This window comes from Myxine glutinosa, chromosome 9 (assembly GCF_964187855.1).
Source record: "Myxine glutinosa chromosome 9, kmMyxGlut1.1, whole genome shotgun sequence".
In the NCBI taxonomy this organism is placed as follows: domain Eukaryota; kingdom Metazoa; phylum Chordata; class Myxini; order Myxiniformes; family Myxinidae; genus Myxine; species Myxine glutinosa.
This window is the reverse complement of record NC_136269.1, coordinates 56,684,941-56,701,428: the sequence shown is the minus strand read 5'-3', so window position 1 is coordinate 56,701,428 and position 16,488 is coordinate 56,684,941. Positions and strand designations below refer to the sequence as shown.

Genomic DNA, 16,488 nt, shown 5'->3' with positions numbered 1-16,488 from the left:
AATGTATTAAAAAGAAAAAACTGAAATATCACATTGACATAAGTATTCATACCCTTTGCTATGACACTTGAAATTTAGCTCAGGTGCCTTCCATTTCTCTTGATCATCTTTGAGATGTTTCTACACCTTGATTGGAGTTCACCTGTGGTAAATTCAATTGATTGGACATGATTTGGAAAGGCACACACCTGTCTATATCAGGTCTCACAGCTGACAATGCATATCAGAGCAAAAACCAAGCCATGAGGTCGAAGGAACTGCCTGTAGAGCTCAGAGACAGGATTGTGTCGAGGCACAGATCTGGGGAAGCCTACAAAAAAATCTCTGCTGCATTAAAGGTTCCCAAGAGCACAGTGGCCTCCATAATTCTTAATGGAAGAAGTTTGGAACAACCAGGACTCTTCCTAGAGCTGGCCGCCCAGCCAAACTGAGCAATCGGGGGAGAAGGGCCTTGGTAAGAGGTGACCAAGAACCCGATGGTCACTCTGGCTGAGCTCCAGAGATCCTGTGTGGAGATGAGAGAAACTTCCAGAAGGACAACCAATCACTGCAACGCTCCACCGATCTGGGCTTTATGGCAGAGTGGCCAGATGGAAGCCAAACAGTACAATCTTGGTTTCATCAGACCACAGAATCTTGTTTCTCACAATCTGAGAGTCCTTTAGGTGCTTTTTGGCAAACTCTAAGCGGGCTTTCATGTGTCTTTCACTGAGGAGAGGCTTCCGTCGAGGAAACCTCTGACACAAAAAATGTCGGGACGGACCCTGCGAAGGTTTTAGGCTCGGTGGCGATGCCAGTCGAGGCCGCCTCGGCCGGGCTCGGCCCATTTCGCAATTAAAAGCTGAGCTGAATTATAGAAGTCAATCTTCTACGGCCGCGAGTAAAAGCTGAATTATAGTAGTAAATTCATTCAAAAAGATCTAAAAATGTCGGGACGGGCCCCGGGAAGGTTATAGGCTCAGTGGCAAGGCCGGTCGAGGCCGCCTTGGCCGGGCTGGGCCAATTTCGCAATTAAAAGCTGAGCTGAATTATAGTAGTCAATCTTCTACCGCCGCGAGTAAAAGCTGAATTATAGTCGTAAATTCATTCAAAAAGAACCCGGCCAACGCCGGGTGCTTTCGGCTAGTGTATATATATATATATATATATATATATATATATATATATATATATATATATATATATATATATATATATATATATATATATATATATATACTGAAATGCAAAAGAAACTTACCACCTTTGAAACCTTTAAATATCAACAATAACACTGCGTGTAGTAAATGTGTGAACTTATTTGTGGACAATAGTGTCCTCACTGTCAGACAAAACGGTCACGGATGGTCACTTGAACCTTCAATGGTCACTTCATAGCACAGCTGTTGAACAGCCGTTTTGACTGTCAGTGATTAGCCAAGGGGTACGGGATGATTTTAATGAGCTGCACGTGATGTCTTGATATTGGCTTTAAAAAGGCCAGTGCAAAATGGGCATTTCAATCAACATGCCATGATTGTCAAGGGATCAACGGCAGCGTGCCCTGGGCATGCTGCAAGGCGGACTGAGCTACCGTGAGGTGGCATGTCGCCTTGGCTGTTCACACCAGGCGATATCGGCTCTGGTGGACAGAGACACCCTCCACAACTCTGCAGATGACAGACCTCGATCAGGGAGGCCAAGAGTCACCACTGCAAGGCAGGACAGGCAGATGGTCCGAAGTCACCTGCGGGATCAATTCCGTCCAGCATCCCGCACTGCGGCAGAAACTCCGGGGCGTGCAAACCCACGGATGTCCAATGATACTGCACGAAGACGACTGCATGACTATGGTCTGACTGCCAGAAGACCACACAGAGGCCCCGTGATGACGGTTGCCCATCGCCGCAACCGTCAGAGATGGTGCCAGCAGCATCAGCGGTGGACCTTGGCGCAGTGGAACGAGGTCGCTTTCAGCGATGAGTCAAGGTTCTGTGTGGACAGTCCTGATGGGCGTGAGCGTGTCTGGAGAAGAACTGGCGAGCGATATGCCGATTGTTGCGTGCGTCAAGCCAATAGGTGGGGTGGCCCAAGTGTGATGGTGTGGGCCGCCATATCAGGCCGGTGCAGGATGCCACTGGTGGTTGTGGATGGGAATCTTAACGCCCAGCGGTATGTGGATAACATCCTGCGACCTCATCTGCTGCCATTCCTGCTAGACCACCCAGAACTGAGAACCTTTCAGCATGACAACGCTCGTCCCCATGCTGCTCGCTTTACCACTGCATTTCTCCAAGGCGAGAACATTAACACCATGCAGTGGCCTGCGCTCTCCCCTGACCTGAATCCCATAGAGCACCTGTGGGATGAGCTTGGGAGACGCGTAGTTGGCAGGGCCAGGACACGGGCAGAGCTGCTTCAGACATTGAGGACTGAGTGGGACAGAATCCAGCAGCAATCCATCCAAAGACTGGTAGGCAGTATACGCCGACGATGCACTGCCTGTATCCAAAACAATGGTGGCCATACACGCTATTGAAAGGGGACTGACATTGCACCCTGTGCTGTTCTGTACTGCAGAACAAACTGATGAGATGGTGTATCTTGGTCAAAAACTTGACATGTCATCAATAAAATGCCAATGTTTCAATTAGCAATTGTTGGTTTGTTTTATTTTGAACTGTTACAATTTTATTACATTTCAAACAAGTGGTAAGTTTCTTTTGCGTTTTCAGCCTTTTTGAAGTTGGTCAAAATGGTCAAAATGGTCAAATTTTTCAGTCAAAATGCCCATTTTGCACTGGCCTTTTTAAAGCCAATATCAAGACATCACGTGCAGCTCATTAAAATCATCCCGTACCCCTTGGCTAATCACTGACAGTCAAAACGGCTGTTCAACAGCTGTGCTATGAAGTGACCATTGAAGGTTCAAGTGACCATCCGTGACCGTTTTGTCTGACAGTGACGACACTATTGTCCACAAATAAGTTCACACATTTACTATACGCAGTGTTATTGTTGAGATTTAAAGGTTTCAAAGGTGGTAAGTTTCTTTTGTGTTTTCGGTCTTTTTTAAGTTGGTCAAAATGGTCAAATCTTTCGGTCAAAATGCCCATTTTGCACTGGCCTTTTTAAAGCCAATATTAAGACATCACGTGCAGCTCATTAAAATCATCCCATACCCCTTGGCTAATCACTGACAGTCAAAACGGCTGTTCAACAGCTGTGCTATGAAGTGACCATTGAAGGTTCAAGTGACCATCCGTGACCGTTTTGTCTGACAGCGAGGACACTATTGTCCACAAATAAGTTCACCCATTTACTACACGCAGTGTTATTGTTGATATTTAAAGGTTTCAAAGGTGGTAAGTTTCTTTTGCGTTTCAGTATATATATATACACAAAGAATTAAGTTAAGCACCCCCCCCGTTTTTTTACAACCTCGCACATTACAAGTTTGTTGTCGTCCAAACAGTGTAATATACCCATGATATTGCTATATTTTCTGGAGAAGTGATATTATGGTCACATAAAAACATAACAATCATGCCGTTTTCAATATTTTATTCTGAATAATTTAAGGTGAAATTTTTTGGGAATTTTAGGCATATTTTCACCTCAATTTAAGTATGGAGCTATAGGTCCATCACGGACAGTGTGGATGACGTTTATGTTTTCTAACGTACAGTCATTGTTCTGAGAAGACCTCTAGCGATCTTTGCGTCAATAACGTGTGTAGGACCCACGTGATCGGATCACTGACTCAACCAATCACTTTTTTTCACTTTGATCACTCAATTTCATCAATGGATAATTGCTAATGTCATACCAATCATTATTTGATCTCACATACCTTAGAATATATGCCAATGTATACATATACACAAAGAATATATATTAGGGGGTGCTTACCTTAATTCGTTGTGTTGGGGTGCTTAACTTAATTCTTTGTGTATATATATATATATATATATATATAATATATATATATATTATATATACATATATTATATATATACACTACCAGTCAAAAGTTTTATAACACCTCAATCTTCCAGTTTTTATTGAAATTTACACAGTTTAATGTCCAGTGAGTAACCTGAAATGGTACAAAGGTAAGCAGTAAACTGCTCGAGGTAAAAAAAGAAGTTTGGGCTAGCAAAAACGGGAATTTAATGTAAATTGCACAGTTATATTGTAAAAAAAAAAAAAAAAGGCCTTCTTCAAGGAACAAGTAATGGGTTAACAACTTACAGCTGTTCTTCAGCAATGTAAGTAAATTAAGCCTTGAAAGTTGATGCAAACAATTCCTACAGGTGTCGCAACCTCTGCTGATTACTTGATTACAAACCCCCTGTGTGTATAAAAGCAGTATTGGAACAGACTGTTATTACACCCTCTGAAGCATTATTTGGACAATATTGCACTGCAGGAAGTAGTATATTGGAAACTGGAGGAAACTCTGACAGGAAGAGGTCTGGCAGACCCAAAGCCACAACAGAATCAGAACACAAGTTTCTGAGAGTCAACAGCTTGCGTGATAGGCGGCTCACAGGACAACAGCTTCAAGCACAGCTTAACACTGGTTGAAGTAAGCAAGTCTCAGTTTCAACTGTGAAGAGCAGATTTCGAGCTGCAGGTTTGACAGGTCGAGTGGCAGTAAGAAAGCCATTGCTAAGATGGCAAAATAAGAAAAAGAGGCTTGCCTGGGCCATGAAGCACCGCCAGTGGACGACTGAAGACGAAGAAGGTCTTATGGACCGATGAATCAAAATTTGAAATCTTTGGTTCATCATGGAGGGTTTTTGTACGCCGTCGAGTAGGCGAAAGGATGGTTCCTCAGTGTGTGACACCAACTGTCAAACATGGAGGAGGAAGCATGATGGTCTGGGGCTCTTTTGCTGGATCCAGAGTCGGCGACTTGCACAGAGTGACTGGCACCCTGAACCAAAAGGGCTAGCACAGCATTTTGCAGCGCCATGCAATACCCTCTGGTATACGCCTAGTTGGTCAGGCGTTCATCCTACAACAAGATAATGACCCTAAACACACCTCCAGGCGATGTCAAAACTACCTTCGAGGAAAAGAAGAAGACGGTAGGCTTCAAATCATGGAATGGCCAGCACAGTCTCCAGACGTAAACCCCATCGAGCTGGTTTGGGATGAACTGGACAGAAGGGTGAAAGCAAAGCAACCTACAAGTGCAACACATTTGTGGGAACTTCTGCAACAGTGTTGGGAAGAACTTCCCGAACAATATTTGATTTCCATTGTAGAAAGAATGCCACGAGTGTGTTCGGCGGTTATATCTGCAAAAGGTGGCTACTTTGCTGAGTCAAAATTTTAAGTTAAATTTTGTTAAACAAAATGATTCTATGATTTCTTTTTTTTCTCCAATTGTCTATTTGTTCTATGCTTAATTTCAGAGTACATTGAGACATTAAACTGCATAAATTTCAATAAAAACTGGAAAAATTGAGGTGTTCTAAAACTTTTGACCGGTAGTGTATATATATATATAATTTCCATATGTATATATATATGTATATTTATATATGTGTATGTGTATATATATATAATTTCCATATGTATATATATATATGTATATTTATATATGTGTATGTATATATATATATATATATATATATATATATATATATATATATATATATATATAGATATATATAGATATATATAGATATATATAGATATATATATATATATATATATATATATATATATATATATATATATATATATATATATATATATATATATATATATATGTGTGTTGCTATATTTTCTTTTGAACTCTTCCAAAAGTCATTGTTATTTGTAAGTAAAAATGTTTGGAAATGGTCACCTTCCTCTTTGATAATCATTGTCAATTGTACTATTTATTTATCTTCCTCTTTTCTCATCCTATTTCCTCATCTTATTTCTCTGGGGGTAATGTACAAGGGGTATTCATAATGTTTTATTAACGAGATACTAATAGCCCAAGAAAATCCAACATTTTTTTATTTTTTTCATTATATAACCAGTGGAGCCTACCCGTTGCTTCGCTGATGGCCCAATTAGTCATCCTGCTTAGCAAAATTGATTTATTCGTGTGAAAAGTGCTTTAGCCTCAGCTTGCCCAGGTAAAAAATGGAATTGTAATACTCTACGCCACCACTAGGTAGTGCTACTCGGGACACATTTACATGGAGAATGTATGCCCCCTCACCCTCACACCTCACACCCCCGCTTGAGGCCACAGCCACATAGCCTATGTTACCCCCCCCCCCCCCAATACAAAGTTGTATTTGTAGCCCGAGTTTAGAGTTTGTAACTTAAAAGAAGTGGCTGTGCATAGAACACAGAGAGAGAGAGAGAGAGAGAGACAGAGACAGACAGAGATGGAGATTTTTTTGCCTTTTCTAGGTATTTTTCTTTCCAATTTTATTTGTACTTTCACATTAAAATTCCTTTTTTTATGGTGTTGATTGGACTATTGTAGGTATCTCTTTCCGAGAACCATTTGAATACCCCCTTTTATAGTTTCATTTTTCCATCAAAACACCATGTGGTGATTTGTAAAGTCGCTGAATGTAAGTTGTTGGCTTTTATGGAGAACTCTGGTTGGAAACTGCAGAGCAAATCTTTAAATTGTTAACAATCATTTCTTTTTTCTTTGGCTCAACATCAATTATCTGCGATCCTGCCCAAATGCCACAAGTGAAATTTCTGTTCGGACAAAATTGTGCACCATTATATATTTCTGGTAAAAACGTATCATGCATATATATGATCTGCAACAAGCCAATTAGCAGCCTAAAAAGCCAGAAATCTAAACGAAATGCTGTCTTCAACACTTAAAGTGAAAGCAGCCAATGTGAGCGAGTACATCTCACCAAATAGCTCGATGCTCAGAGCTGTGCCTTTCCGAAAACATTCAAAACCTCGTTAAGGGTTTATAGACATTATTTTAACCTGGTGTCGTCTTAGCGGTTAGGGTGCTGGCTTGGGATCCTAGGATCCTGGGTTTGAATCCCGGTCGATCGCTGAATTAACGCCAGGGGGGTTGACTCAGCCTGTCATCCTTCCGATGTCGGCAAATTGAGTACCAGCTTGCTGGGATGAATGATCCGGTGTGTACCCCGGTTTAGAATAGGTACACCGTATCCCTGCGCATCGAAGAGGCGACCAAGGGTTGGCGTCAGGAAGGGCATCCGGTCATAAAAAATATTGCCTCAAACAGGGAACCATGATTGTCATGGGGCCCGCAAGGCTACCCCCCGCTCCAGCGGGGAAAATGGCCTTAAAACGATCATTCATTCATTCATTTTATTTTAACCCTACCAATATCATCAGCCATTCGATTTTGAGGAGGGACTTCTGCTGTTAAGTGTGTCAAGTCTGGAGATCATCTCTGACAACTGACATGAATCACCTGTGTACATCATCCATGGAAGGTGTCAATGTAGCAGCCGTGGATGCAAAATGAGCTATACAGCTGTGGTGGACAAGGGGACAGAGATCACGAAAATCCACGTCTGTTTGTGATGCAGCAGATGCAAATGGTCAGGATGAAGAAGAGCTCTTGAACTTCTTGAAAAATGTATAAAATAGTCAATCTTGAATTGCTGACTATTTCGTAGTGAACACATTTATTACATTTAATACTGCTACAGTTTGCAACATTCAAGCATATGCGTTATGCCATGCGACGATGACAGCAGACATGGCACACTTGATGTTACACGTTAACATAACGTGGAATGCACCATATATCTCACAGGTATTTTGGCTCGTATACACACACATGGAGGATACTTTCATTGGTTGAACTCTGTTGCGTACAATGCAAAGCTGTTTTTTGAAAAGTAAAAGTAATTTTTTTCTCAAGATTTGTTCATAAGTAAGCTAAGCAATAAATTCACATGGAAGTCTGCATTAACAAAGCATCGCCATATGAACAGCATTAGTTAAGATATATTGTTACAGAGTCGCCAAAATTACAGACACATCGTAAATACTGCGAATCAGACGTGTGAAATATTTCCCGAGGGACAACCGAGTTTGAAAGTTAATGTCTACCCCTGTTTTGATGTTGTTAAATGTTCTACTTTTCCGCATGTATATGTCTCATTAATAAAATGATAACTCACAGCTCACAGCACTAGTCCAAACTGTACAACTTGGCATTTTGGTTTTTACGGTTTTGATCCGTAAACATTTCTCTCCATCCTTTTTTGTTCATACTGGTTTAGCATTCATTGCAATGTGCAATGCGTTGGTGGGCAGTTTTTTAATATTGCGTTTCATGTAGTTTCTAGAGTTGAGCCACCCAGCAGTACCGCAATCCTACGGTAATGAGAAAATATCAAAGGAAGTCACTGGGGATAGTTTCAGCTTGGGGCTGTAAGCTGTTCTCCAAACTTGTTAGAATACACTCATTCCACCAAAGTTTTGAATTTTCTTCCTGGGTAGGTGTATTGCACTTAATAAACAGCTAATTAATAAAGAAATGCGAGTTTCATGGACAGAGAACAGACGGGTAGCCTTGACATTGAACGAGGCTTTGTGATGTTACAAATGACAATGAACTGTCTCACACTTTGAGCAGCATCTGCTTTTATTTTGATAAGCAAGGGAAGGGATACTTGTAGCTTTGAGTATATAACCCTGTAAATGATATGAGACTGGAAAAACCTCTTTGCAGTTCTTGAATATGAGGGAGTTTATCTTGATAAAAATGCAAAGAGTATTTTCCTTTTATGCCTTCACTATTCCTCTTGTGTCTGCCCTTGTGTTTTCTATGCCAACTTCTTGTGTTCCTCACAGTGTGCCCCATGCGAACTTGATGCTTCTCGGCTTCCGGCCATTACTGTGGAGCCAGACATTGGTGAGGTAGAGAGTGGGGAGCTGCGTTGGCCAGCTGAAGTAGCTGCTCCACCAACCCCTGCCATTGTGGTGGAACCGGAGCTGGCAGATGCGGAGAGCGGAGAGCTTCGTTGGCCTCCACCACCTCCAGCTTCATGTGAGGCCGGAGATGGTGCGGCTGCCACGAGTGAAGGAGCTCACTGCGGTGTGTACAAAGTAACTTGCCGTTACTCTTATATTAAGTGCCATGTCCATCCGAGTTGGGGCTTATATTGAAAAATGACCAGGTGCTCCAAGTTTGATTTCAAACACAGTGGGTCAAGAGTAATGAGTCATATCATTGTCAGTATGCAAGTGCAATTTCTCCCTGCCACCCTGCCCAAATGCCATAAATGGTATTTGGTTTAAAAGGTTCAGCTTTGCTTGTTTTCCATCTGACATTTGAGCACTTAACTCCTGATCCTGTTATTTCAGGTTAAAATCACTTGTACTTTTTTGATCTGTTCATTATTTCCCAATATATTTATAACCCACAGATATCTTTGCTCATGGTAGCGCAAAATGACTGAGAACAGCAGGTTCACAGATATATAGGATCAAAGGAGAACGAAGAGACAAAAACATCCACCAAGGAATGTATGAGTGGCAGAAAGGAACGAGGCAAGAGGGAGGAGCTTGAAAGTTGGCATCAGCCAGAGTATAGGAAAGCAGGGGTGGGTATAGGAGAACTGAGTGATGATGGGCAGCGCTCTTGAAAGATTAGAGGGAGGGGCATAACACAATAAACACAGGGAGTCAGTTTTACAGACCATTGGTTACACAGAAGTTCAAGTGCCCCCGAATGTCCATTCCTTGCCATGTCATTTTTATACACGTTTCAAAGTGAGCCGTAAGACACTGTAGGGGAAAAACAATTAAATAATGTGTTAAATTTTAAAGGAAATAAATAACTGCAGTTTACATTTCAAAACAGTTCCACAGTGAATCTGAGCATTCCATAAATTATACATAAAAATAAAACTAGAAAGCATTTCAAAATTCGAAGCCTTCGAAGCCCCTCCGTGCCCGCTTTGTACTCACTTGATGAAAACAACAGCTAAAAAAAAAAAAAATAAATAAATAAAAAAAAAAAAATATATATATATATATATATATACATAATAAAATTACATTTTATTAATTAGTCTTCGCCATATCTTATTATAATGGAGCAAACGTATCTGTATATGTTTTTGTATGTACTAGGGCATGCCCGTACTATATCTATATCTAAAATTATATCCCCCCCTCTATTTACATGAAATGGTTTGGCCCATGAAATGTTTTGGTCCATTCGCAACGCCAAAGCGAACGGCGAACGCTTTACATGAAATGGTTTGGTGCATGAAATGTTTTGGTCCATTCGCAACGCCAAAGCGAACGGCGAACGGCTTGCGAGTACAGTGACAATCCCCCCGGGGTTTTTATTAGTTTTAAAACATAGTTTAACGCCAACATAGCGCCAACATAGTTTGCAAACGTGAAATAAATGAATACGCTCTCAAATGTGCCATCCGAGGCAGAGTGTGTCCGCCACGTTCGGCACACGCGATAGCTCGCTGCTCTCTGATTGGTTGAATCGTTTTTTGGACATAGCTCGGTAAGTAATTGTCCGATTAATATGAAACCTTGAAAAGGCACATCCTCGGGTCCCAGCAATATACCTGGCAAGTTTAAAGTATATCGGACCCGTGGTTGTCGAGAAACAGCGGTCACAGACAAACAAACGTACAAACGTTACAACGTACAAACGTACAAACAAACACACAGAGATTACTGGAATTATAGATAGTGAATTATAGATGTATGTATGTGACCATAACATTCTCCTCTTCTTCAAATACATATATATAAAACCGAAAAACATGGTCTGTGAAGCTGTGTGATTATATATCTATTAATTACGTGCTGTTTGAATGCCCGTTGCATCCTGTCTATTAATTACGTACTGATGGAAAATACATATTGACCCTTTAGACTGCTGATACCCCTTAGAACTTTGAAGACCCTTAAAATCACCAAGACCCAAAATAACCCGAAGACCAAAAAGACCCCGAAGACCATTAAAGACCATGAAGACCTGTAAGATGCTTCAGACCCATTAGACCAGCTTGGACGCTTGACCATTTCGAGATTTAAACGACTTGGACCTTTTCAAATTACAAATAAATTACAAATACCGTAAATAATATTACCAATATTACAATTAAATTTGTGCAAAATAATTGTTTGTATTATGATTGGTGTAAATTGTATTATGTATTGTAATTGTGTAATTGTATTGTGTATTATGAAAGAGGAAGACAAATGATGAATTGTGAAAGATGATGGGAATAGAGCCTGTGATAGATGCTGTGAAGAGAAACAGGTTGAGATGGTTTGGTCATGTGTTGAGGAAGGATGAAAGGGACTGGTTGAGAAGAGTGATGGAAATGAATGTAGAAGGAAGTAGAGGACGGGGAAGACCGAGAAAGATTTGGCTAAAGGTGGTGGAAGAATAAATGCGGGCAAAGGGGTTAACAAGGAGAGATGCAGAAAATAGGGCAAAATGGAGAAGATTGGCAGGAGGACCGCAAGGCTAACCCCCGCTCTTGCAGGGAAAATGGCCTTAAAATGCCTGTTGTTGTTCTTGTTGTATGAATGAATGAATGAATGAATGAAATATGAATGAATGATCGTTTTGAGGCCATTTTTCCCCGCTAAAGCGGGGGTTGGCCTTGCGGGCCCCATGACAATCATGGTTCCCTGTTTGAGGCAATGTTTTTATGGCCGGATGTCCTTCCTGACGCCAACCCTTGGGCGCCTCTTACGATGCGCAGGGATACGGTGTACCTATTCTAAATCGGGGTACACACCGGGATCATTCATCCCAGCAAGCTGGTACTCAATTTGCCGACCTCAGAAGGATGACAGGCTGAGTCAACCCCCCTGGTGTTAATTCAGCGATCGACCGGGATTCAAACCCAGGATCCTAGGATCCCAAGCCAGCACCCTGACCACTAAGTTGTATGATTGGTGTAAATCATGACAACACAGCAACTTGAGTTCAGTCAGGTCATTATCCTCAGTTTAAACAAGCCTGTGCCCCTGCAGCAACGTGTGGTGTGGTGAGGCGAGCATAGACAGCCAATCCACGCTAGTTCTCATAAGAAAGTTTTTTTTTAATTTATTATTATTTCATGTCAAACGCTCAAATGGTAAAACATTCATGCCCTGGATAGATGATAGACGTGTGTGCACCGCGTGATTGCAAAACCCTGTCTCTCGCTGTGCAGGGGATGGGCTAAAGACTAAATGACAGTTTGTGTCCATTCACATGACTATGATGCACATTCAACTGTGACGCACGCTCTTCACATCCCCAGAATGAAAGGTGAAGAAGGGTGTCGAGGTTATTCTGGGAGATTAAAAATATTCTTTGACAACATTAATTAGCCAAATGAATGGGCAAAGCATTGCATCGCGAATATATCGTACGTCTTGTTTGACTTTTTAAACCAATTGTCTTGTTCCGAAGAGTGCAAGGATATATCAATTGTTGCACAGGTCAGCCTTGGAGTCTGATTTTGGGTTTGATACCTGGCATAATTGAAGTGACTGAAACTACCATCTGATATGTGACAACGGTGGTTTTTCCGAAATTATCTTGAGCCCGTCTGTGTTCGTATTAGCCAGCTGTCCCGTTTGTGTTGTCTATTAAAGATCTCATGGAATATTTTTCAACACTAACCCTTTTGGAAGGAAAACGTCAAGTGGTGTCGGTTTGTGTCAACGGATAAGTATGCCAATTGATGGAATCAACAGAATGTTGATCGAGGTATGCCAACCATGGAGGTTAGCATACCTCAAATCAAGGTTGTTGATTCCATCCACATATATGTATACTGTAGAAGGCCTGCCAAACTGATGAGCACATTATTTGCTTAGTCTGCATTTTTTTTCTCAGTTGCACATCTCAGTTACTTTTTAGTGACGGTAGCATCCCTCGACTAGTGTATCTAGCCACAAGATGTGGTGACGGATTTGTCAGACGTCATCGAATTACAGTGAGTCATCTTTTTAGCCGCGTCGCAGACGCTGCTCATAGAGTGCCCTCTGCTGTTGTTGTTGTTGTTCTTCTTCTTCTTCTTGTTCTTATTGTTCTTGCAGAGAAGACAAAACCTCAAAGCTCCACCCATTCTGGGAACCATAGCTCCACCCATTCTGGGAGAGCCTTCATATAAACAAATATCCACCATTTTATTAACTCGCATAGCTTTGAGGCCTGTTTTGTAGGCCCGTGGTGTCTTCCTCTCTCACACAGTTTTATTTCAAATCAAATTCGATATATCATTTCATTTTTCACAGTCGCTAACATAGTTTTAGACTCGGTTGAAAAAAAACGGGAAGAAAATCCGATGAAAGTTGCCCTTTATAGAACGAAATGAATTCTCAAAGGCCTGTAACTTCAAGTCCATTGAGATATTTTTTTTTAAATCGCGGCATGGTCAGTCATACACCGCCCGAAATAAGAGACGGGAAAATGCCGAGATATATATATATTTTGTTTAAATCGCGGCATGGTCAGTCATACACCGCCCGAAATAACAGACGGGAAAATGCCGAGATATATAAAAAATTCGTCCATTTGATGACAATCGTCACGATGAAATATTTCATTTATACGTCGTCACAATAATGTGGAGAGAGGATCATAGCTTCGTTCACGTGTCGCCACACAAGGGAAATTGCCGAGATATATTTTTTTCAAATCGCGGCATGGTCAGTCATACACCGCCTGAAATAACAGACGGGAAAATGCCGAGATATATTAAAAATTCGTCGCCACACACGGGAAATTGCCGAGATATATTTTCACTTTGCACAAAAATAACATCAAGTAATCGAATCAATAGGAATGTCCTGTGCCTATAACATCGACGTTATAGGCACAGCTGCATCTAGGCATTGTGTAACATCGACGCGGCTTTTGTTTTAATTAAAACTTTTTGTACTTGTTTCCATTACATCTTGGTCCCTCTGAGATGTGTGGCAATCAGTGACCCAGGTAACCTGCCAGTGTCGACTGATGTGCAGCCTTTGTTGTCAAAGTAAATGATCTTTTACAAATTTTGATACTTGTGATACTTGCATTTCTCTGTTCAGTTTCATTGCACAGTCAGTTGCAAAGCTGAAATAAATTGTAGTGAAAACAGAGGGAGTGCATTATTGGTCGATTGTGCGAATTGCGTTGATTAAAGCTTTTTTAACAGACTCTCACCTGATAAGGCACACTTCACAAACCTGGGTTAACTTTACCAGCTGATTCCTGTTTATTCCTGCAGAGCGGAGTCAACACCCAGCCCAGCCGCAATATTGATCGTCTGCCGAGAAGTCGACTCTCAGCCGCTATCTTTTTTCCATGCCAATCTCTGCACCTAGGTTTTCCTCCAGGAATCATCGTGCCAATCTGGTTGTTGTTACCTCCCCCTGCCTCCAACACACTCATTTTTCCTGCCCCCTTTTCATTTCGTCACCCGATACCTATTACCGCATTTTCCCGTGGCCAGTTGAGTGGGAAGCTGGTGACAGCCGGGATAACACTTTAGGGGTGATGAGACTAACATGCTTTGTCTTTTCCTGCAAATGGTGTTGGAAAAACCCGAAGACTATAGGCATGCTGCACAGGCAGGCTGCCCGACGATGAGCACAAGGTTCCACGTTGGTTCAGTTTGAAATGCTTTCGTATTTGATCATTCTTGAATAAAAATTGCAAAATCTTTTGATTAGATCACCAACACACACCACCGGCCGGCTGGCACCTCCTCGGCACCCGAGTTCGCTCGACATCCCAGCACACATGCTTTCTACATTAGCATTTGGGCTCGATTCTAGGCCACGACTCTTACTGTGTGCATTTGGTTTCCTTCTACTTCCCTCTACTTTAATCTTTCTTCATTTGTACTCCATACTTGTCTTTTATACCAGCCCTCTCTAATTCCCCAGCCTCATATGCCCCTTAATCATTCTCTGTTTTACTGGAAATTTATGCCTCATGTCACAGTGAAGATGATTGGAACCGCAGATCCGCTTGTGGATCATCAGCACAAACGTGAAACCTGAGATGCAGGCTTTCCTTTTTGCCTTAGTGAACCTTAGAATCCAGGTGGGGTTGAGCAGGGGACTCCGGTGTGCCCCCGAGGCCCAATAACAAGAGGGGGGTAGCCTTCCCGATTTCTCACACTCTTCCTCCTCGCCCGCCCATGTACATGTGGCGAGATTTGTACCTGTCCTACGCACTACACACTGCCGCTGATGTGAGAAGGCTGTGGATTCAAGGCAAAACAGCAGTTTTATGACAAGCACGAACTAGATGAGCACATGTAATTCTGCACGCATTTCCCTGTTATCCTGCACAGTCATATACATCCGCATACTACGTACCAAACATGTTTGCGAAAACAACAATATTGTATATCAGATTTTTCCATGATTCATTAACTTCTTCTTCTTTTATCTCTTTTTTTAAAGTTTTTTCCTGGAACGGTCTTCGATTTTAATCAAGTTGCCAAAATGTTGATATTTGCTACACATCACTGCTATAAATGTTTCCTACCTGCTCTTCTTCTCCTTCATTTTAATGCAAATTAAATGTACGACAAGTCACATTTTATTCTGTGTGGGTGGAGGAAGTTTGATGTGATGTTATTAATGTATATTTTTCTTCCTTGTATAAGGCTCAGTCAGAATTAAAATGATTTGTAATGAAAGATTTTAATGGCTGAGGCTTTATCAGGATAAAGGAGAATTATAGTATATACAGTATATATATATATATATATATATATATATATATATATAATATAATATAATATTTCATTAAACCTTTAGAGCATGATTTCTGTCACTGATTTCTAGTGCGGCTGTGTATACTTGTTTGGCTGTTGAATTGAAGCCATTAACTAGGACTTAATTTTCCATTATGAGGAACACAAGGAGAAGGTGTTTCTATCTATTATTTATGGCATAAGACTGTAATGTTTTACTTTTTTGGTTGCTTTAACTCAAACTTCTGTAACAAATGACAAATTACAGTTTTAATTGAAGAGCACCACATACACGTATCCCAAAGGCTCATGCAGGAGCTTTTCTGGTCCAATGTTGTGTTTAACTTACATAAATTATATAATTAACATGTATTGCAATTATTTTTTTTTTTTATGCAGTCTGGGCTGCTGGTTGCATCATTGCTGGGGGCGTGACCGTGCCGCTGATGCAGTGCCCCGTTTCCAGTAAGCTGGTGCGCATTTTGCCAATCTCAGAAGGATGACGGGTTCAGTCAACCAACCTGGTGTTATTTAAGGGCACGGCAGGGGCTCCAACTCCAGACCCGAAGATCCTAAGCCAGCCACCTTAACCGTTAAGCCAACACCAGGCTCATGTATTGCAATAAATACAATGACTAATGTCCTGGGAAATCAAACTCGACCTGTTCTACCCACCCCCACGGTAATTTTCTTCCAAATGGACTTCCTAGCAATGGATGCACTTATTTATTGCAGATTTCAAAAGGAATTGCAAATAATTGGAGCCATTTGACCCTTAGCATGCGTGTCACACTAC

General features: G+C 41.3%; 1 protein-coding gene across 6 annotated transcripts in view; it reads left to right on the top strand.

The window, feature by feature from the left end:
• LOC144893616 (uncharacterized) overlaps positions 1-15,638 on the top strand; it is an 87,707-nt gene extending 72,069 nt beyond the window's left edge. For all 6 annotated transcript variants that reach the window (XM_078784352.1, XM_078784353.1, XM_078784354.1 and 3 more), the window contains 2 exons: positions 8,809-9,052; positions 14,211-15,638. In XM_078784352.1, coding sequence (XP_078640478.1) covers positions 8,809-9,052; positions 14,211-14,245 — 279 coding nt within the window. In that variant the 3' untranslated portion in view covers positions 14,246-15,638. The remainder of the gene's footprint in view (positions 1-8,808; positions 9,053-14,210) is intronic.
• Positions 15,639-16,488: the final 850 nt, after the last annotated feature.